General features: G+C 35.7%; 1 protein-coding gene across 5 annotated transcripts in view; it reads left to right on the top strand.

The window, feature by feature from the left end:
• CCDC91 (coiled-coil domain containing 91) overlaps positions 1–23,252 on the top strand; it is a 487,635-nt gene that overhangs the window by 18,064 nt on the left and 446,319 nt on the right. For 4 of the 5 annotated variants that reach the window (XM_045554115.1, XM_045554112.1, XM_045554116.1 and 1 more), the window contains exons 2-3: positions 17,191–17,234; positions 19,309–19,387. In XM_045554115.1, the coding sequence (XP_045410071.1) occupies positions 17,205–17,234; positions 19,309–19,387 (109 nt within the window). In that variant the 5' untranslated portion in view covers positions 17,191–17,204. Of the gene's footprint in view, positions 1–17,185; positions 17,235–19,308; positions 19,388–23,252 lie in introns of those variants that run through there. The other variant, XM_045554117.1, reaches the window with a different exon arrangement.

Raw genomic sequence — 23,252 nt, 5'->3', positions numbered from 1 at the left:
CTTTTTACTCAGTTTCCCAAATGGTCAGATTTTATATAACTATGGTACAACATCAGAACAACAGAACAAGGATAGTGTGTATATAGTTCTATGCTATTTTATCACATCTGCAGATTTATATAACCAATACTGCAATTAAGATACAAAACTATTCTATCACCACAAAGATCTTCCTTGGGCTACTCCTTTACAAGTACTCCCACCCACTCCCTCTCCACCATCCCTAACCCCTAGCAACCATTAGTTTGTTCTCTATCTTTATAATTTTGTCATTTTGAGACTGTTACATAAGTGGAATCATACAGTATGTAACCTTTTGAGATTGGCTTTTTTTCACTCATCATAATGCCCTTGAAATCCATCCAACTTGTTGCATGTAACAATAGTTCTTTCTTTTTTACAGTTAATAAGTATTACAGTGGTATGGATGTGGCAAAATTTGTTTAACCATTCACTTATTTTAGGACATTTTGGTTGTTTCTAGGTTTTGGCTATTACAAAGCTTTGAACAATCACGTACAGATTTTTGCATAGATGTAAGTTTTCATTTCTCTGGGATAAATGCCAATGAGTGCAATTGTTTGGTCTTATGTATTTAATTTCTAAAGAAACTGAAAAACTGTTTTCTCAAGTACCATGTTACATTTCCATCAGGAATATTTGGAAGATCCACTTTGTCTACATCCTTGCCAGCATTTGGTACTGTTACTACTTTTAATTTTAGCTATTCTAGTAGGTGTGTAGTGATATATCATTGTGGTCTTAATTTGCATTTCTCTAAAGACCAGTGATGTTCAGCATCTTTTTATTTGCTTAGTTGCCGTCCCTTTTGTATATTCTCTTTGAAATGTCTCTATATCTTTTGTCCACTGAAAAGAATACACATTCTTTGCATATGTACATGGAACTTTCACCAAGATAAACTATATCCTTGGTTATAAAACAAATTTCAGTAAGTTTAAGAGTATTTCCTGTTCTTTTTTTCCTGAAAAAGTTTGTATAGAATTAGTGTTCTCTCTATTAGCTCCTGATATTTGCCTGGGTACAGAGGGTGGGAAGGTTTTCTGCCTTTCCCCCAGGTGGCAGCTTGGATTTGCTTTGTATGAAGAATGAAGCATGGGCTGTGGGTAGCTAATCATTTTCTTCAGTCCTGTACAAAAAGAAAGGTTCTTTCAGGTAATCTGTCCTGCCCTAGTCTTTCTCTTGAGTTCCTAGTGGAGTTCTTGGTGGGCATTTGGGTTGTTTCTATGGATTACTGTTGCAAATAGTGTTGCTATGAATATTGTTGTGCAAGACTTCTGGTACACGTGTGAGAGTTTCTCTAGGGCATGTAACTGGAAATGGAATTTCTCATTAAGTTATACCAGTGTTCAGCTTTACAAGGTAGTGCCTGGTTGCTTTTCAAAGTGGTCGTACCACCAATTTAGCACCCCCTACTTATAATAGCTGTCACTGTTCCAGCATTGTTATTATCTACATCTTAAATTTTTCAGGTTCAGTGAGTATGAAGTAACATCTTACTATTTTAAAATGTATATTTCCTTGATAATCTTTGAGGTTGAGAATCTTTCATTTGTTCATTCAACAAGAATACATTGAGCACCACCTCTGTGCCAGGCAGTTCTAGATGCTGGAGATACATTAGTGACCAAACTGATAAAAGTGCCTTTCTTCGTGGAGCTTTATATTTAGTGGGGTGAAGACAGATAATAAACATAATAAATAAAGAAATAGATAAATTCAGTATATTAGAAAATGGTGAGTGCTGTGGAAAAGTCAGCAGGGAAAGGGGAATCAGGAATGCTGAAGCAAGATCTGTATCATTTAAAATTCGGCAGTTACGGTGAAAGGGATATTTTAACTAAGACTTGGTGGAAATGAGAAAGTTAGCCAACCATCTATCTGAAGGAAGACCATTCTAGACAGAGAGAACAGGCTGTGTAAAGACTTAAGGCATTAAAAAATAAAGGTGGCTTAGCTATATTAATATTATCCCATGTCAACTTTAAAATAAAAAGTCATATTAGGACTGATCATTATAAGGTTAAATTTACTGTCCTATTTTTCTTTGATTTGGTTTTGAGATCTGTATCTGGAACATGGCTATAAACTCTAACCCTTCCCTGAGGGGGCTCTAGGGGGTTTGGTTGTGGATGTTTACAATGTGCCTTTAGCAGGATACTTCTTCATCCCTGACATGGCCTAATGCCTAAGTGTCTTCTGACCCATGACCAGGTATCCCTCTGACAGGAAACTCATTTATACTGGCAGATGCCCTGTGGCTCTTCTCTGACCTGTGTCTAGTTTGGTCTTACCAAGATAGTTACTCCTTAGGAAAGTTAGGTTTAGGTGTGTTGGTCAAGTGAGACACAGAGGAGGCAGCACAGCAAAACATATGAAATAATAGAAAAAGTGTAATACTTACACATCTAGAGAAAAGAGGACAGCATGCTTTTCAGGACCAGTGGGAAGGTGGGGCAGCATCTGGGATATGTGTGCTCAATTGGCAGGTGGCAGGTGAGAAAGAGAGAGAGAGGAACATGTGGGCCAAAAACTTTATTAGGGTTTAAAGCATTACCCAAGAGGTTTCCTGCAGGGAGTTTTAATTGGCGGATTTATAAGCAAATAGACACAAGTTCCCTGGAGTCATGCTGTAACTGAGAGTGGGTCATGGCAGCATATCTGGGCAGTCCAGGCAGGGTGTGGGGATCAGTGGGGTGAGTCAAATAGGTTGTGTCTAGCTGTCCCATAGGTAAGTGGTCACTAGGAGGCAATTATATAAGGAAGATATCTGGAACAATCACGTAGAGGAACTGGGTGAAGGGAGACCTGGAAACCATGTTAAGGGAGACTAAGCCCTGTTTCTGGTATGAGAAAGTTAAACTTATATTTAAAATGGATGCCAAGGCAACATAAAATTATCAGAATTCACTACATTCGCCGAGAATGTATAACATCAAATATGCAGGAAAAAATTGACAGAATTTTATGGAGCAATAGTACTTCTGCTATTAAAGTGGAACATTTCAACTCACCTCCTGTGATTATTGATAGATCAAGAAAAAAAATCAGCAAGGATATAGAATTACTAAATAATACAGTTCAGGGACACATATGGAATTCAATATACATAGAATGAAAAAGAGACATAACCACAGATAAACCAGAGATTAAAAAGATAATCAGAATACTGTTAATAACTATATGCCAACTATTTAAAAATAAATAGCGTTTCTAGGAAAATATTACTTACAAAAGCTGAGGGAAAAATTAAAAGTCTGAATCGTCCTGTAATTATAAGAAATTGAATCTTCCCACAAAGAAAGCAACAAGCCCAGATGACTTGCCAATGAGCAAGTTGCTACCAATATTTCAAGAAATAAATTATGCCAATCTGATGCAATCTCTTAATTAACACAAAAAGGGATGATTCCCCAGCTAGTTCTGAAAGCCCAGCATAATCCTGATGTCCAAACCAAATGATGACATTATAAGAAATGAAAATTACATTATGACTAATAAAATTTTTTGACTTTCTTTAGCACACACACACAAAAAAGAAATGAAAATTACAGATGTATTTCACTGCTGAATGTAGACCTGGTAATCTCAAACAAGATGTTAGCAAATTGAAAACAGCATTTAAAAGAAAACATCATTACTAAGTTAGGTTTATCCCAAGTATGCAAGGATGGCTTACTATTAGATGATCCATAAATGTAAACAATGACATTGATAGATTAAAATAGAAAAAAACATATGATAATTTCAGTAGATACACCTGAAAACATTTGAAAATCAATGTAAATTCATGATAGGAATGCTTAGCAAATTAGGAAAAGAAGGAACTTTTTAAAAATTGTCAAGGAATATTTAAAAAAAACAACCAATGAAACAGTCATCATCAGCAGCCATCTTTTTAATTAGGGAAATATTAAAAAACTCCCTTTAAAATCAGGAATGATAAAAGCATGTTATCACATGTTCCAGTTATTGCTACATAACAAAACATCCCAAATTTAATGGCGTAAAACAACCATTTTATTATGCTTATATATTCTGAGGGTCAGAAACTGGGTAGTGCAAAATAAGGTTTTTTACTGCTCTACCCTTTTTTAATGCCTCATCTGGGATGATTTGAATATTGGAGGTGACTTTTGATAGCTGGGGACTAGAATCAGCTGTAAGTGTCTACATTCATATGTCTGGTGATTTGATGCTGGCTCTTGGCTGGGAACTCAATTAGGCAGTCAGTGGGAAAATTACACATGGCTTTTTCATGTGGTATCTGTGTGGGTTGGTTTGGTCTTTCTCAGATCATAGCATCTAGTTTCCAAGAGGAAGCAATACAACAGTACAAGATAGAAATGCACTGCATTTTTATGACCTAGCTAGGGAATTCACACAGTGTTAATTCTACTATACTCCACTGGTTGTGGAAGTCATAACAATCTACCTAGATTCAAGGGGGAGAGGGCAGAAACATTCTTAGAAGAATATGGGAGATATTTTTGAGACCATCTTTGGAAAATATTTTTCTGCCACATTACTTCATGTAATTAGCATTGCATTCCCTATACTGCACATTAAGACAAGAAAAAAGTTAGAGGCTTAAGAATTGTAAAGGAGTAAATAAAGCTGTTGTTAATCTGGATGCAGTATGATCATTTACATATAAAAGCAAAATAATACACAGATACTTTATTAGAAATAAGGGTTTACAAAGGTGAGTGGATACAAGGTTAATACAGAAGTCAATTGCATTGTTATACAATAGCAACAAAGAGGTACAAAGTGTAATTTAAAAGAAGACATTAAAAAGTATAATAGAATATCAGTATCGAGGAATAAACCTAACAGATGTGCAATAATTCTTTAGGAAAAATTATGAAACTTTATTAATAGGCATTTTAAAGAAAAACTTAGCATGGTATATCTTAATGATAACTATGTTTATGAATAGGATTACTGAATATCATAAATATGTCAGTCATTTCTGCTGAAATATAATTCTAAAGTTAGTAATAGATCCATATATTTATGAGTCTGTTTATACCAACATAAATTTGGTATATGATAAAGATGTCATATCAGATTAGTGAGGAAAGAAGTTACTATATAATAAGTGAAATTGAGAAAAATGATCCATATCAGAAAAAAAGAAATTGGAACTCTGCTTCCATTATATATAAATATAAACTTCAGGTGGCTTAAATACTTAAATATAAAAAATAAAATTTTAACTTTTTTTGTAGAAAATACAGAGTATATCTTTTAGATCTAGTGATAGCAAAAGATTTTAAAAATAAGACTAAAATTAAGTCTAATAAGATTGAGAAATTTTGTACATTAAAAGCTTCATTAAAGATTATAAACTAGGTGATTGCAATCTACACAGCTAACAAATGATTAATATGAAGAATATTTTAATAATTCATACAAATCAACTAACAAAACACAGACAACCCAGCAGAAAAATAATTAAAGATATGAATTAGACATTTCACAAGAGGAACCACATATCACTTCATATCACATGAAGAAATTTTAACTTCATTAATGATCAGGGAAATCAAATTAAGTACAAAATGAGATACTATGTAAAACCAAGCGTTGGGAAGGATGAGGATTTACAGGATTTTCTTAAATTGCTTTCACAAGTAAAAATTGTGCAGCCATTTTGGAAAATACTTTGGAAACTAAACATAGACAAACCTTTCAACCCAGTGATTTTACTCATAGGTGTATACTAGAGAGAAATTCTGTGTATATACAAAAGTATATGTGTTGAAAAATGTTCATAGCCATTTTTGTTATCCCGGCTACCTGGGAGGCTGAGACGGGAGGGTCGCTTGAGCCCAGGAGTTTGAGGCATATCTGTTCTCAATAACAAAACCTTATAAACTACCCAATGTCCATTGACAAGAAAGTGGTGAATAAACTGTGGTATATTATAGCAGCCAAAAGAATGAATAATAGCTACAGTAATATCAGCAACATAATGTTATATGAAAAAGTTAGGTCCCCCAAATTTACATACTGTAGGATACCCCTTAAAAGATAACTCAGATAAAAATAGTATGATTTTTGGTAATAGGTATAGAAGAGATGAAACTTCATTTATTTCAAAGTGAGGGAGTGATGAGAAAATAAGTGAAGAATTTCCAGGTAAGCACAGGGAGGAGTTATGTATGACTTCTTATCAGGGTCTTCAGTTTTATGTTGTCAACACTGATTCTACTCTGATTGTTACGTAACATTTTTCTCTCTTTTTTTTGTTGTATAGAGGCCTCTCTTGTGCCTTGATGTTGTGATATAGTTGTAGACTTTTTACAGGACGTATTTTTACTTTTAATCATTAGTGTCAATGCAATTCACAATTTTATCTTCATGCTTAATTTGCTTACATGTGAGGCCTCAAAGCTCATATCCCATTAGAAGGATGAATTTGACATTCTTGTTTTGAAAGATTTGGAGTTGAGATTGACATAATAATAGTTTTAGGGTCTAATACATGATTATTCTAGAAATATTTATACAGTGTGATGAATGGATTGGAGAGCAGAATGCCAAGAAGTAAGTTCTGGTAATTTTCAAGAAATAAGATCTTGAATAAGATGGAGATCTGAATCACAAGAATGGTCACTGGAGGAGAAAAGAAGGAATAAGTAGGAAAATAATATAGGATTGAATGACTTACCTGCTACAGTGAAGTGTAAAGTGAAGAGTAAAAGATGATACCTGGGTTCTGCACCCTGGATGGACTAAAGGAGGATAATACTATTGACTGAAAAGAACAGATCCAGGATAGAAAGTAGTTTGTGAAGAAGAAATGAACTTGATAATAGTACATTTAGAGGATCTTACACTGCAATACCTTAGAAGTCATCTGGTCAGTCTGTTCATTTTACATAGGAGGACAGTATGGTCCAAAGAGGTGTAGTGATTTGGCCAGAGTCATGTGGTTTAAATACAAATTTCTATTAATATATGATTGCAGGATGTGGATGTGGTAGAGATGAGGATAGTAGCAGCCACTAGGTCACAAAGTTCCAGTAATTCATGTTAAGAATTTTGACTTCATTCATAAAATGATGAGGAGCCATTGAAAGGTTTTTTAATATGGGGAATATTTAGAAGGACCACTTGGGTAGCAGAGTGGAGAATGAACTAGGAAGGAACAAAACTGGAAGCAGAGAGCTGCTTTGAAGGCTGATGCTATGAACCAGATGAAAGGTAAATGGTGGCCTTAACTCAGGTGGAGGTATTGGGGAGTGAGCGGAGCAGGTGGTTAGAGGTGTTTAAGAGATAGGATTTGGTGATTGACTGCATGTGTGGAGTGAGAGAGAGAAGGAGGAGGCCAAGATGACTCCAAGTTTTTGTCTTGACGAACTGTGTTATAGGTGGTAGTACCAGTCACTGGGCCACGGAATCCTGGAAATTTGAGGTTGGTGGGGGAGATCTTGAGTTCAGTTTGGTTGTATTGAATTTGAGGTGGCCTGTTAGATTGAAAGAGAAACTATTCAGTTGTCTCTCGGGTATGTGGATCTGGAGCTTGGGAGACATATCCAAATTAGAGATACCTTAGCTTGTGTTTGTAAATGAATCCAAAGGAGTGAATGAAGTAGTCCAGGAAGTATATCTGAAGTGTAAAGAAAAAAAGGGTTAGGTTGGAGCCGTTAGAAACACCAACATTTAAAGAGTAGGTAGAAGAACCTGCAAGAGAGATTGAGAAGCAGTCAGAGAACTATGAAAAAAGAAGGAAGGAGTATGGTTGTCTTGCATATCATGGGGTTAGAGTGTTTTGAGAAGGAAAGACAGATCAAATGCTGTTAATGTTCAAATAAGAGAAGGAATTGAAAGTGTCTTTTTGCATTTAGTGAAAAGGAGGTAATTTGCAGAAATTGGATGTAAGAATAGAGTGTCTGTGAAATTGAGCTGTGAAAAGGGAAGGACTGTGATTGGAGAGGACAGTGTAGTTGAGGAAGGTTTTGCTTTTGTTTTTGTTTTGTTTCATCTTTAAAGACTAGGACCTGAAGCATGTTTCAGTGTTGATGGAAAAATGCCAAATAAGAGGGGGAAGTTGAACATTTAATAAGGAACAATTGAGAAATCTGTTTCCGAGAGCACAGATGGAGGAATTGGCCTTAAGTAGGTGGAGGGATTCTTTTTTCTTTGTGAGTAGAATGCTGGTAACTATAGTTTTAGTGGGAAGACATTGAGGGACTTATCTTAAAAGGTCTTCTGTTTTCCCTGTTTAGCAGGAGACTTGACCATTTGCCTTGATTGCCAAAAGGAATAAAAAGGTTGGGAGTTTGAGGAGAGTTGGCAGTCTCTGGAGAATGAAAGAAAGCTTTAATAAGAAATGGTGGGTGTGGTAAGCAGCACTGGGAATCTAGTTGAAGATGGGAGACATGAATTTCATGGTGATTTTTCTATGATGGTTCTCATCAGAAGACAGGTAATTGGATATTGGTGGTGGTTCTTGGGGGTGGAGGGTGGGGTGTTATCAGTTGCTTTGCAGCCACTCTGTATTCTGAATTAATGGAGGAATAGAATCAAGAGTCATGCAGAAATCAGAGTAGTGGTTCTGTTGTTAAAGCTTTAATGTAAATGTGGCTTAGATCTAAGTCTGAAATGAGGTCTCCTATGCATTTTCTTCTAAATTGAATTTACCTATCCATCATCACAGGCACAGTAGCTAAAAAAGCAAGTCTTCACGCTAAAAGAATGAAGTTTTTACCTGGTGAGCTTCTCCAGGGGAGCTATACTAGAATAATAGTATATTGTTTATGGGCACCAAGTTCCCAGTGAGGAACTCAAAGATCTACTTTGCATGCACACTAGACTCTATAATCTCGTCTAAGAGACAACTATGGATGTCCTGCTCTCACCATTGTTATTCTTACTCTTTTTTGGAGAGGAGTAAAGAGGATAGAGGGAGGGACCATAGTATTTCTTCAGTCTTGTTTTCTTTCTATCAAGAGACCTGCATCTTTTAAAATGTGAGGAGAGGAAGTGAAATATCTTCCCCCTAACATTCATCAGGGAATGGGATTTTGCCAGATAGGAGTGTAGTTCATACGGTGAGAATTTTGAGTTGATGGAGGGATAACTCCATAAAAATGTTCATTATTTGGTTGTGAATATATAACTAGTCTCTGAGAGGTGGTTAGTTCTGGTAAATTTGTGCAGACCATTAAAATTATGAGAGTGTTTGCATTCTTTGAAGAAAAGGATAATGAGATAGCATCAGAGGGTGATTAGCTTGGGGAAAGATTGCTATTAAGGCACTAGAGGAGGCAGAAGAATTAACCAAAGAGAGCGGAAAGTAGATAAGGTTTTGGAGACTAAGTGCCTTATAATTTTTATCTTTCTTATTTTCTCCAAATAGGTAAATTTTTTGAGTGAAAGTTGATAGAGACAAAAAACTTAATTGATAACAGATGAAAATTATATAAAGGAAAAATTTTAGTTATTAAAATTATTTGTGGTTGGGATGTTTTCCTATCTGATCATTTATGCATAGAAGTTTTTCAGGTAATAAATTTATACGTTATTTTTTGTACTTGTGATAATATTCTGCTACTGGCTAAGGTTCATTGGCAGTAGAATTTGTAGTGTAGCAATACTTCTTTAATTCAGCTTCATAGGAAATTTCAAAATTACCATTAGCCCCAGTAATGATTGTGTACTTGAAGAGAATGGAAAGTAGCAATGTAATTTCTTTTAAGATATAGGTGTTTAGGCTCATATCTTAATATGAGTAGAGCTGTTTTAGTGCTAGCAACTTGATCTTCTATTGCCTGAGCTCCAATGTATTTTTCTTGGAAAAATAAGATGGAAAAGGAAGTCATGTGGGAACTATTAGCAACTCATTTACTTTCATTTGGTTATTTATTCCAAAAGCATTGATTCAAAAATAATCTACGAGCCCTTCTTATGTGCTAGGAACTGCTCGGTTCAAGGTGCTAGGGTGTAAAAAAAGATTAACAAATGGTCCCAATACTACTTCCAAATTTCTTGTGCAAACTAAGGTAAACAAATAATTTCCTTGAACTGATAACCCTGAAATTTTGATCTTGTATGTTTAGAATCTTCTAATTTTCTCAGTCTTAATGGGTATTATTAACTCTTAAGTAAGGGGTGTGTGTGTGTGTTTCCTTTGTTCTGTTTCCTCTTTCCAATTTATGTTTGCACAGGAGAGTCAGAAAATGAAAATCACTTGTTTCATTTGCTTCTAGGAAACATGGCACCAAACAGGATCAAATGGAAAAATATTATTGCAGCTATGAGGATGCTGGTTAGCAAAGTAGTTTTACAGATGGTATAGAGATTTATTTAAATGCTAAGTGGACAGTGTTAACTAATAGGGTACTTTGGGTTGCTTGAATAACCTGGATGATCTCTTGAGACTTTATTTTTTGAAGTTGGTTACCTCAGTGTCTTTTTCTCTGTTAGGAGTTTTTGTGTGTGTGTGGACGGGGAGGGGATTGGTTTTGAGCAACTGGTGTCTAAAGATACAGTTTTACATTGTGTTTTAATTCTTGTAATATGGGAAAATGGTATAATGGAGACTAACATGAAAAATTCTAATTTATTTATTGAGTAAATGCTAATTTAAAGCATTTGTGCCTCTTTTTATGGTTAGTTTTGTAAAGGGATATTTTTCTTGAGTTTTTTTCAGAGTATTTTGATGCAGATCTCAGCTAGTTGGCTCATCATGCCATATTGTTTTTTGTGTTCATAGTTGCAAGTTGTGAAAGGCTTGCTGTGATGTACAATAGTCTCCTATGCCCTCCCTTCTTTCCCTGTCCTTCCATTTCCTGCTTTCTAGAAGCAAGATATTTAACACATATAGCTAATTATTTTAGTGTTTACCAGTGTATTTCAAAATAACATGTTTTTATTGCTACTTTTTGATTTTCCAATTTCAGACAGATCAGCTTTCCAACGTGAAAGATGAGGCTTTAGCTGTCTTTCACCACCCCCATCTACCCTCACCCCAATCTTCTTTCTCTTACATTCCCAGTATGGTTATATTATAATTTTGCTTCAATTAGTCACTGTTTACATTATTATGACTAGGTAAATACCATGCACAGCTGAAAAATATAGGGTATAATGTTTACTTTTCCTGTCTAACATAATGGTTTCTCTCTGTTTTCATTTGGTTAGTTCTCTCATCTCTAATTCAACCCTAAATTTTCTCCCAGTTGCTTAAAATTACACTCATGATGGTAAAACCTATGAGATAGTCTATTAATTTCATTTGCTTTAATACATCTCCCAGGAGGTTTCTGATCTACTCTAACCTGGACTGGCTGATATGTATTCTTGGTACGTAGATACTGTGGGAACTCATTTCACCCTCATTCTGAGAGAATTCCCTTTGCTTTTCACTTTAGTTGGATCTCTTATTTTCTAATCCCATGTCCTCTTTCTTGTACTATTCCCTTGGTTTCCTCCATAGCTTTTTAAATAAAGAGTGTTTGGGAAATCAAAGTTGTTTTGAGACCTTATAGATATGAATATGGCTTTATTCTTTCCTCAAATTAATTATGTGTTCATTTGGCTAATTATAGAATTGTATGTTTGTAAGTCATTTTTTTCCATCAGAATTTTAAAAGCATTGCTCCATTGTTTTTCACCTTCCAGTGATGCTATGTTGTAGTCTGATGCCATTATAGTCTTGATCCTTTGTATGAAACCTGTTTTATGTCTCTGGAAGCTTGTAGGATTTTCTCTTCTTCTCTGTTGTACCTTGGTGTGGGTTTTTTCCTTTTATTTTCTTGGAAACTTAATGGACCTATTAAATCTGGAAATAATAGCCTTTAGTTTTAGAAAAAATTTTCTTTATATTGATAATTTCTTTGGTTTTCTTTTCTCTGTTCTTTTTTTTTCTAGAACTAATAATTAGATATTGCATATCCTGGACAAGATCTTGTATTAATAATTTTCTTATGTTTTTACTCTGATTTTCCATTTTTCCCTTATAATTTTCTTTTTCAAGGAGATTTCCTTATTTTCCACCCTGCAGTTTTTCATTTCTACAATTATACTTTTTTATTTATAAGACTTTAGTCTTGTTGTCCATTCCTTCCTCCCCACCCAAATTAGGGTATCCTATTCTTATTTCATGCACAAACTATCTTCTGTTATTAACTCTCTGAAGATATGTTTGAGGTTCTTTTGTTGTTGAAGATTTTCTCTCTTGGGTAGTCTTAATTTTTTTCATCCTTTTAATCTTTTTTTTTTTTTTTTTGGTCTCTGTTTTTAATATTTGATGCTTTCTTCATATCTTTGGTTGTCCTTGGGAGTCTGCTCATATGTAAGAGTGAAGCAAACATTTATATAGTGCTTAGAATATGTCAGATACTGCTTTAAGCTCTTCATCTATTTTAACATATTTAATCCTTATAATGACCTTACAAGTTAATTGCTATTATAATTATTATCCCTAATTGACAGATGAAGAAACTGAGGCAAAAAATGTTTATGTGTCCAGTGTAACACAGTAAGTGGCAAAGCTGGAATTTTAATTGAGGCATCCTGACTTCATAATCCCTTCTTTTAACCTTTACACTATTCTGCTTCTTATTGAAATCAGGAACTAATTGGGAATTCTGTGCACGTGGTGGAGTTTGTCAAAGTAGTATTCCCTGAGGTAGCTTTTTCTTTGTGGAACTTCTGATGAGGTTCTTTTCATGGGTGGATTAGATTCACCAGAGAAGAATCCATGGATCCATTGTAATCCTTTGGGGATGTTGAACTAGCTTATTTTTTCATGATGCCAGAATTTTTTTGCTGGTTTCTTCCTATCTGAAACCTCTTCTGTCAGCTCAAGGCTGATAGGATTGCAATATGCCTGGTATCCTTTTCTGGGAACTCTCCCACTTAGAAAGAGGAGAGATCCCTAGACAACACTTTTGTGTCCTACTCCAGTGGATTGACCCAGCAGATATACTGAAAGCCTGTAACTTAGCTTTTCTACGTCATGTTGATCCCATGTGGTTATCGCAGTCCAAGCCAATGCTGGAGGATAGTCTTTTGGATTGGTGGGTTCCTCCCCGGGCCACTGTAGGGAGCTCAGGCAGCGGGTTGTGCAAGTCCTTTTCCATGGCAGTGGGTGGTGTAAACTTGGCTGGTGCCTGGGCCAGTCATGGGACCTTAGCAGGCACTTGGAAATGTCACGGGACTTCTGCCAGCGGTGGGGCATGTTACTGGACCTTGGTGGGTGTCTGTGTGCTTTGCAGGACCTTAGCCAGGGACTAGGCTGGCCGGGGGGACTGGGGCCAGTGCTGGGGCATCTCCCTATGGAGTGGTGTGCTGGTCCCTAGGCTGCTGTTGGAGGCTCTAGCAGGGGTTTGGGTGATTCTTTCTCCATTGAGGCAGGTGTTGCAGGAGGTTGCTCTGCCCTGGTCTCCCCTGGTGTTAGCAGTGGCTGTTTGCTGAGGCTATCCAGGTGGTGGCCACAGGTGTCAGGGCTGAGGGTGTTTGCTCCATCCAGGTCTAGGTGTAGTGGTAGTACATCATGGGAGCGGCTTGTGGCTAGCAGTTGTGTAGTGGAGAGCTGGACTGCAAGCATGGTGTCACATGGTGCTGTGGAGTCATGGCCCTCTGGCTGGCACACAGGGCCAGAGGACTTGTTCTGCTGGTTGAGCTTGGTTCTTTGGTAGCATGGCTTGCTGGCTGGCACACAAAACCAGGGTGCCTGACCCACCGCTGGGTGTGTAGTTCTGTGGGGCTGTGGACCCTGTGTGTTTGGGACCAGGGGTATTATTCCTTCAATTGGTGCACAGCACTGTGAAGGTATTGCCTGTTGGCTGGCACATAGGTCTACCGGGGCGTGGATCTCTATTCGGGTATGGTATCCGGGGGTAGACCTTGGGGCGGCAGCACACGGGCCTGGGGCTTGCTCCATTGGTTGGCACACTGGCCCCAGGGGCTGGGCTGCTGGATGGCTAGGGCTCTTTCCCCACACAGGGCCTGCTGAGGCTGCTATTGTGGGACCTCTTGAGTGTCCTTGGAGTGCTCTGGTTGGGGATGAAGGGAGGGGGGACAGGACGCCTGGCTCCTATTCACAGGTGTGTGAGAGCGTCTACTCTCCTTGTTTCCTCCCTAACTCGGCAAGGGGTGATGTTGGGGCAGCTGGAGCGAAGCCTGGGAGCTCCGGACTGAGAGCTCAGGGTGCTGTCAGCTGTTGCAAACTGGGAACTGAAGCCAGAGGGTCCCTACTGAGCCTGCTCTCTGATGCAACTTTACCATGCAGTCTCTAAGCAATTCCTCCACCGGTACGGAGGTCTGTAGTGGTTCACCCCGCCAGTTCGAGTCGCATTGTCCATGTGGGGATCATAGGGCCCTGGGGCTCTTTCCTTTATCCCTTCTCCACTTGTAGGGGTCTCCCCCAGGCACCTTCAGATATTAGTGAGTGAACTCCTCATCCCTGTCTCCTTCACTGTGTCTTCTGTTGGTTCTCTGATGATTTGCAATGCTCTCCCCAAGAGAGTCCATTCATAGGTGGGCATCTACTTGCGATTTTCCACCTTCTCCTAGAGAGCGTGTGTGCGGGCCATTTCCAGTCTGCCATCTTGGACCCGATCTGCATTCTTGTAATATTTGTATAATAGTTTAATGGGCTATAATGTTAAGTGCCAGCAATATTCTAAAAGGTTTCATAAAAATTCTTGTTAGATAAAATAATGGTTTAAATGTATCTGAGTAGCTGAATCCATAAAGAAGCCCACACTTGTAATATTTCCTTTTAAAACTAATTTTCTATTTTTGTATATTGTAAATTTGATTTTTATAAGTCAAAATATTGTTAATTTTTCTTTCCTCTTATTCTTTAAAATGTTAAGAAGGAAACAAACTATTGTAGGATTTGAAATCTATATGGAGAACGATTATTGCTTTAACAATAATATTTATTTCTCTAGTATTGTATTTTAAGAAACTTTTGACACTTTTTTTACTGTCTTAATAATTCTTTGAAAATAAAAAAGAGGATGACTGTCATCTGCCTTTTTATACATAAAAGTTGCTGGGTGTGGACAACATCAGTGGTCACTAATACGTTCTTTTGTAGAGCTAAATCAGTACTTAGGAAACTAATGATATTTGGTTCATTACCACAGGCAAACATGCTGAAATGATTGTTAGGCATGGACATTTGTTTTTGTTTTCAAATTTTCTGGCACCTTACAAATAATTGATTGGGATGCAACTTATGAAAACACACAGAAACATTACTCTAAAAGTTCTTCCTTTTGAAGCCATATTATTTGTGTGTAGTGTGTGTAGATGCTAAAAATATTTTTTAATTGTCTCTTGAGATTCATGGGATACGTATGGAAAATACAAACTTGGTGTTTATAATTTGACTTGGTTAATTCTCAGTGTCCATATCATTCTTCAGTAATTTCTTCATGAAAAATGTAATCACATACAGATTTCTATTCATTTGCAACACAAAATTAATGTGGAATGCCATTTCAAACTAACCATCATCAAAAGTTTCTGAAAATCTGGTTTATATTTTTTAAGCACTGTATATGGATGGCTTAGTTTTAATTTTTGGAGAATACATTTTTAAAACATTTTTGTCAGATTGCTAAATTGTGAGCAATGGTGATGGTACTGTTTTATTCTGATTAATTTAATACCCTTACTTTTGATAATATATTTCCATCGTCATATTTTTTTAGTGTCATTACCTACTGAATTTCTGTGAAAATAAAGTTGCTTTGCCTATTAAAACAAAATCTTTGAGATTAATGTTTTTTACTATTATTTTATTAACAACTTCTTCAGTTTTCTTTTTAAAAGCATTAGTATTCATTTCAGTGACAAGGCACAACATGGCTATAGATAACTACTTAAAGCAAATGATCTTAGAAAATGCCTTTAGGATTATTGTTTAATATATAGTTTAATTTGTATAGCTATTTATTTTAGAAATGGGAGAGTATCGTTTTCCTGTAATCCAGTCCGTCTTGTATTACTGATTTCATTGAAACCTAACTGATACCTGGATGTGTTCTTTTTTGAAAGATAGAAAAAGAAGTTACTAGGCTGATCAAGATAAATCAAGTCACATATTCATGGGAGACTGAAGATGAGAAAAACACAAGCAATATCCAGAATTCCTCTCTTCTTTACTGTTAAAAGTATGTAAGACAGACAAGCAGTAGGATAATACATGCTTTATTTTGTCCTAAATGTATATCATAGAAAAAGAAAGTATCAGACCAGAGTATCACTTGAAGCTACTAATTCACAATTATGGGTTCCAAATCATAGATTCAGAAGCAATCTATCTGAGAATTTATTTTAATGTATGTCATCTATTATTTTACTTCCTCAGGGTTTATAGCTCTTTCATGGTTTGTTAGGTAAAGCTTATTCTTTTTTAAAGCCCAAGTACTAAGGGTTTTATACTTCCATTTTTATGATATACATTTAGGACAAAATAAAGCATGTATTATCCTGTTGCTTGTCTCTCTTACATACTTTAAGAGTAAAGAAGAGAGGAATTCTGGATATTAGCTTGTGTTTTTCTCATCTCTAGTCTCCCATGAATATATGACTTGATTTATCTTGATCAGCCTAGTAACTTGCTCCACATTTTTCCAAAAGTGCAAAGCAGTTTCAGCTAAAAATACACATATCAAAATGCTCCAAAAGTTGTGGCCACAGCTCAAAAATGCTGATCAATTTTGAAAATCTAAATCAGCCTCGGCCATGAAACCAAGGGAAGAACCTTTGTGGTGGGGGACAGAGTTCCAAAAATTCACCACAGTCCTGTTCTTAGCTGGAGTTTGTGCTGATGTTGCCAGACAACTGAGGAATAGATGCAAAAAGCAGGAAGCATTATTGAATTGAGCCCTAGTGCCAATTTGGGAAAAGCAAATTAAAATGTAAAAGAATATTTTTCCACTCCTGGCGTCTGAACGTAAAATGGCAAAATACATGGTTGCTGAAAAAGTTACAGAAATTACTAATTTTGCCAAAAAGTAAAAGCTGATTACCAGTTCTTTTTGTGTTAAAAAACACATAAATAAAGTTTTTTTTAACCCAAATGAAATAGTTTTAATTTACAAATCAAAATATACATACATTTAAGTTGGAGAAGTGTTTTGACATAAATGTGTGTATGGGCTTGTTTCAGTATCTTTTGATATTTTTCAGGCGCAACTTGAAGAATGGATGATGATGATTTTGGTGGTTTTGAGGTACGCACTATTATTTACATTAGTTTGTTTTAACTTTATGGTTCTATAAGGGAGTAAACCATTTTGAAAATATATTATTTTTCATTGGCATTCATGATCTTTTCCTTATCATTTTGAAGGTAATTCTGGAGTAAAAGAATACTATCAAGGAAAATTAAAAATATCCTTTCTGAAAGTTAAAATTGACTTATTATTATCCAACATTTAGTCTTGCCCATAGGAATGGTTTAAATTGAGGTAATTAAGTGCTACCAGTGGAAGCACTCACTAAAGGAAAGATTGAAAAATTGTCAGCAGATGATTTGCTGGGATACATCTCTCTTAGGAAATATTTTTGAGATTAGGGATGAGTATTAAAGATCCTGTCACATATTGTTATATTTACACCTGTAATGAGTTAACTTAGTATGTTAAGTACATAGTGTTTTGGTGGTTTATAAAGCTAATTAGTATGTTTGTGTTGTTAGATTATTCTCTCAGGTTTGAGTTGGATACTTTTTAAGTGGAAATTGTTAGCTGAAGAAGCACTGTCTTTCCCTTAATCCTTTTCAATGTGTGTTCATTTTATTGAAATATTTTATAACCCAGTTATTTTTATGGAGCCAGTATAGTCTTGTAGGAAAATCTCTGGATTAGGAGTCAGGATGCCTGAGCTCAAGTCCTGGAACTACCATCAAGTGAAATCTATGATTTTTTTTTTTTTTTAAAGACTTTCACCTAGTTTGGATTTGGTAAAATGGGATTGTAAAAGTTAGGGAATGTGATTAATAACATTAGTAGGAGAAATAAACTATTAGGCATATATTTAATGGTCTGAATTTCATGAAAGAATGGTGTGAGTTTAGGTTGGGATCTTTTTCTCTTTTGTCAATCTTTCATATCTGTTAATATGGAGAATGGATATACCTTTTTTCTGTGTCTCATCTAAAAGTGGTTTTTGTTTAGCACATTTTTATGTTTCCTGCATTTTGTTTACTATTTTAGGCTTTGCTAGGTGATTGAATCTTATTTATGTTACTGAAATGTAACATTTAAAATTTTGTTAAAATGTCTTCCATTTTGAGGAAAATATATGTTTCAGATATCATCTGACTTAGTTTATTATTTGGAATTTGTTAGTTATTTGAAAGTTACAATCTAGCATGGTCTCCTTTATTTAAACCATGCTTCATGTATTTTATCAGAAAAGAATAGAGTGCCTAGCACCCCTTAGAGTATTAATTACACACTGTTCTTTTCAGTATTACATAAATACAGTGTCGATCAACATTGCAATTTAATTGTAGTTATAGGTCCCCCCCCACATGTATGTTCATTTTTCACAGTTTGTGGAGAGTACCTTCTGTGTTCTGTGTTACTTAACTCCTGTGGTGATTGCCCCACTTAACATCTCGTTGTCTGACAGCTCAATGAAGAATCCAAATTGAAATTCTGGCTCTAATTTTCAGTAATAATTTTGCTGTGACCTGAGCACTTAACAGACAGAAAACTCTGAACTCTTACCCACAAATTCAACATTTAGTAATTGTCTGAAAATTGGATGGCTTGTTGATTGAAAATGTCAGCTTTAGAATTCTCTAAATGTAGGAATTCTCTACTAGTAAGTCCAGTTAGATTATTGAAGATGGTAGATGAATCCTGTTTATTTAGATTAATCTCTGTGTCTTGTGCTAATTAATTAGAAAGATTTGGTCTCTAGATTTTTAAAGAAAAAACTGTTTTTCTTACGTAGATGGGTAAATGTTGTAGGGAGTTAAGTTAGAATACTTAGATATAAAGTTCACAAGTGATAATGTGGTTAAGGATACATAAAATAAAAATCTTATAGAGAGGAGATTTATTTGAATAAGGAACAAGAATTTTTACTTGAAGATAATAGGGCATGGATACTGGGGGTGGTGAGTTGTGGTGGGTGGTAGCAATGAAGACTGAAAAGCAATTGAGTATTTAAAGAGAATATGAAAGTGTGTGGTATATTACAGAAGATAATGCTTGTAGAACTTGGATGCTTTGTCACTTAAATAGCATTACTACTTTTCAGATCTCCTAAAATAATCTTGCCTTTGCTTTGTAGGCTGCAGAGACTTTTGATGGTGGAAATGGTGAAACTCAAACAACATCACCTGCTATTCCTTGGGCTGCCTTTCCTACAGGTACTGGTATATAGTAACTAGGAATTTTTTTCCATTTAACATTTTCATCTATTCTTTGAAAGCCTGTTTCTCACCTTTTCACTTGTCCTTCTCTGATCTGAAAAATGGAATGATCCAGATTTACTCTTGAATCTAGGTTTTTTAAAAATAACAAACTATTAATTATATAACAAATTCCATGATGGTGGTTTGAGCTTGATTCTAAAAATGATATGAACATTAAATGATATTAAAGTACAATTTACATTTTCTAATTTATCTTAATTTTAGGAAGGTGAAGTACCAAATAACTTTTTTTAGATTGTCTAGCTCATTAGTTAGACTCCCTTTTTATATTCTGAAAATAATTTATTATCTCTACTTATTTAAATTTCTAAGTTTTTTTAAATAAAATGATTCAAAAGTTTTAAAAACTAATATTGTCATCTAAAAAATTAAATATTAAAATAAATTCCATTATTGACAGACATTTCTTGGAAGACCTAATATTCAATGTGAATATTCATGTCTAAAAAATATTTTGAGGTTACTAGACTTTTCTGTCAAATCATTTTAAAGTCAGGAGTAGAAGATGATAGTATTTTCAACAGCTATACCTAGTTCTAGATTGTTAGCGTTTTTGATCCTACAATTATTTATCCAGTGCTTCTAATACATTAGGCACTATGGGGATATAGAGATGTATAGAACATGATCCATAGTCTAGTAGTCCTTTACTTTGAAGGTAGATAGGGCAGGAACATGTATATTTGTAATATGAAGCAGATTTGTCATTTGGAAAGATTGCAGATTTTGCCATCCATTCGTTTAGGAAATGGTTATTTCATGTCTGGTATGAGTCAAGTAGTATCCTCAAAGCTGGCTACATATATTGCTGATCTGGACTTTGAAGGATGCATATCATTTCAACAGGCAGATATGGGAGAATGGGGAAAGATTTTGAAGGGAAAAGATAAACAGAACAAAATAGCAAACGACAGAAAGGGATGGCATTGTTAGGATGCTCATTCTTGTTTGGGGGCTTTATATATGTTATTTGCTTTGCTAAAAATTGTCTTTCTTAGTTTTTCACTGCTACTCTTTCCCACTCCCTTACCATACTAACTCTTATTTTTTTTTAATGTTTTATTTCTTGCTTTAGTATTTATTTTTTTGGGACACCTTCCCAGGGAACCCTCTCATGCCAACGTACACCTATTATCTAACTTTCATGTTAAATTGTAAGTTTTGTGGTGTTAAACACTATGTCTGCTTGTCTTGTTGTTGTATCTTAAATGCTGAGCATAGTGTCTAGCTTATAGCTGGCTCTTAATATTTATAGAATGAATAATTAAAGAAAAAAATGAATGAATTAGTAACTGAATGAATAAATAGGATGGCAATGGAAATGGATAAGAAGAGCTGGGATAACAAATGATATTTATATAATGGCTCAGGATTTTTAATGTGCTGTCGTGTTTTTGTTTATGGTAAGGTAGGCAAGGCAACTATAGTATTGCCATTATATGGATGACAAAATGATGATTTTAAACAGTTTTATAGTTTGATATGGGGTAAATATGTTTAGGGATGAAATCTAGTCTTTCAGATTCTGTTTCAGTTCTTTTTCAGTAACTCAGTTTTTTGTAAAAAGTATCAGCAGGACTATCTGACTTACTGGTTGTGTCAGTGAAGGAGTTGTCAAAATTGGTTTTTGAGGTTTCAAGTCTTGATTCTGAAAGAATGGTGTTACCATGGACAGAAATAGAGAATTTGAGAGTTGGTTTGGTACAATATGAGGCCTTAATGAATTTATTTTAGACATATGTATTTAAGGTACCTAGAACTCAGGAGAAGGTTTTCCTATTGATAATGACAGTTTAAGTTGTAGGAGATTGCTGGGAGAAACAATATGTAGAAAAGATAGGTTGAGTAAATTAACTTGGATGTCTGTAGTTAGGGAATAGGAGGAGGTTAAAAGAGGTCGAGAAAAGAGGAGAGTGGGCTAGTTCTACAACCCAGAAATCAGAAGTACAAAATTTCAAAGACCCTATGGTGGCTAATGTCAAAGGCTATAGAGATGTCAGTGAGATTGAAGGCTGAGGAAAAATCCACAGATGGTCATAAGTGGCTTTTGAGGAAATGGTTTCAGTAGGTTGGAAGTTGGAGCCAAACTGCACTTCTTTGCATTTTATGAAAGCAGAAACAGGATATGGCTTCCTATAATAAATTGTGACAGTGTACTAAAGAATTGTATATTGTGGGCAAGTTATCTATTAATAGTTCCTGTTCTCCAGGAATGAACACTTTATGTCACATCTGTACATGCCTATATATTAGTAGGTCATGTCCTCAAAGCCTGATGACATTGGAGTTAACAAATCTTCTCGGGTCGGGCGCGGTGGCTCACGCCTGTAATCCTAGCCCTCTGGGAGGCCGAGGTGGGTGGATCGCTCGAGGTCAGGAGTTCGAGACCAGCCTGAGTGAGACCCCATCTCTACTAAAAATAGGAAGAAATTATCTGGCCAACTAAAAATATATATAGCAAAAAATTAGCCGGGCATGGTGGCGCATGCCTGTAGTCCCAGCTACTCGGGAGGCTGAGGCAGTAGGATCGCTTAAGCCCAGGAGTTTGAGGTTGCTGTGAGCTAGGCTGACGCCACGGCACTCACTCTAGCCCGGGCAACAAAGTGAGACTCTGTCTCAAAAAAAAAACAAACAAATCTTCTCATGCACACACACACTGTCTCTCCCTCATTCCCTCAAATAAATCAGATCTGAAGAAAGTACTCTTCCTCAATTTCCTCAGTGACTTGCAGAAATGGAGAAAAACAAACCTGGCTAAGGGCTAAAGATAAAGACATGGTATGTGTTCGCTCAGTCAAAGCAATCTTTCTCCTTTGTTAGATAGTTTGTCTTCTTCTGGCTGCTGAAGAAGTCAGGCCCTGATTCAGGCAGCCTCAGGTAGCGGGAGGTTGAAAGTTGTAGTATTATAGAGGGGAAGGGCATGCCTCTAATCCTTGCTTGGGTGAGGCAGAGATATAAAATGTAACCAAAATGTTTGTACCCTCATAATATCTTGAAATAAAAAAAATTCCCAACTTATTCATTTCCAAACTAAAGACCAGAGATAGGAACCCTTAAGAGAGCTAAGGCAAATTCTTTTCAGTATAAGAAAAGACTAATTTTCTTTTTTTGGGGGGTCTATGTCTCTACCTACAGCTCAGCTGTCTATAATCTATATGGAAAATATTGTTAAAAGAGAGGAATATTAACCAAGTTTTACCTAGCTTAAAATCTAAGAAGATAACTTAGAAACATTTAGTTTAAGTTTTTAATGTATTTGGGGGAAATAGAAATCTTCCTTCTTGGGGTTAGGGTAAAGGATTTTTGTTAAGTAAAGAGTGTACTGGGCTTAGTGTGCCTAGTGATTATACTTCTTCAGGACTGGCGATTAGTTGGAAGATGATTTCATAATAGCACCTGGGATAATTCATGTATCTCTCCAAGTGTCTGTTTATAGCCTTGATTTTGTCAATGGGTCGAGTTACCTGAAGACATGCATCTCACTGTATATTAGCATCATTTACATGGTGTACTCTTTTAAATGCTAGCATTGTATACAATGCTGATGATGAAATTAATGAATTGCCAGTCAGAATAAAGAAAATGTGCATGTTGACTCTTTACATAAACTATTATCTCTAGGTCCATATATCATTAAGGTATGGCATCTAACCTATAAAATGTATCTTTATACCTCTATTATCATAGAAATTGGAGAATGTAAATAAGAGATGAATGAATATGAAATTATCACTCTCTTTTCCTATTTTCTCTAGGGCTCAGTTAACTTTCCCGATCATTCTCAATTCAGTCATTTGAA

This window comes from Lemur catta, chromosome 6, assembly GCF_020740605.2.
Source record: "Lemur catta isolate mLemCat1 chromosome 6, mLemCat1.pri, whole genome shotgun sequence".
Classification (NCBI taxonomy): Eukaryota; Metazoa; Chordata; class Mammalia; order Primates; family Lemuridae; genus Lemur; species Lemur catta.
This window is presented reverse-complemented; position numbering and strand designations above follow the sequence as displayed.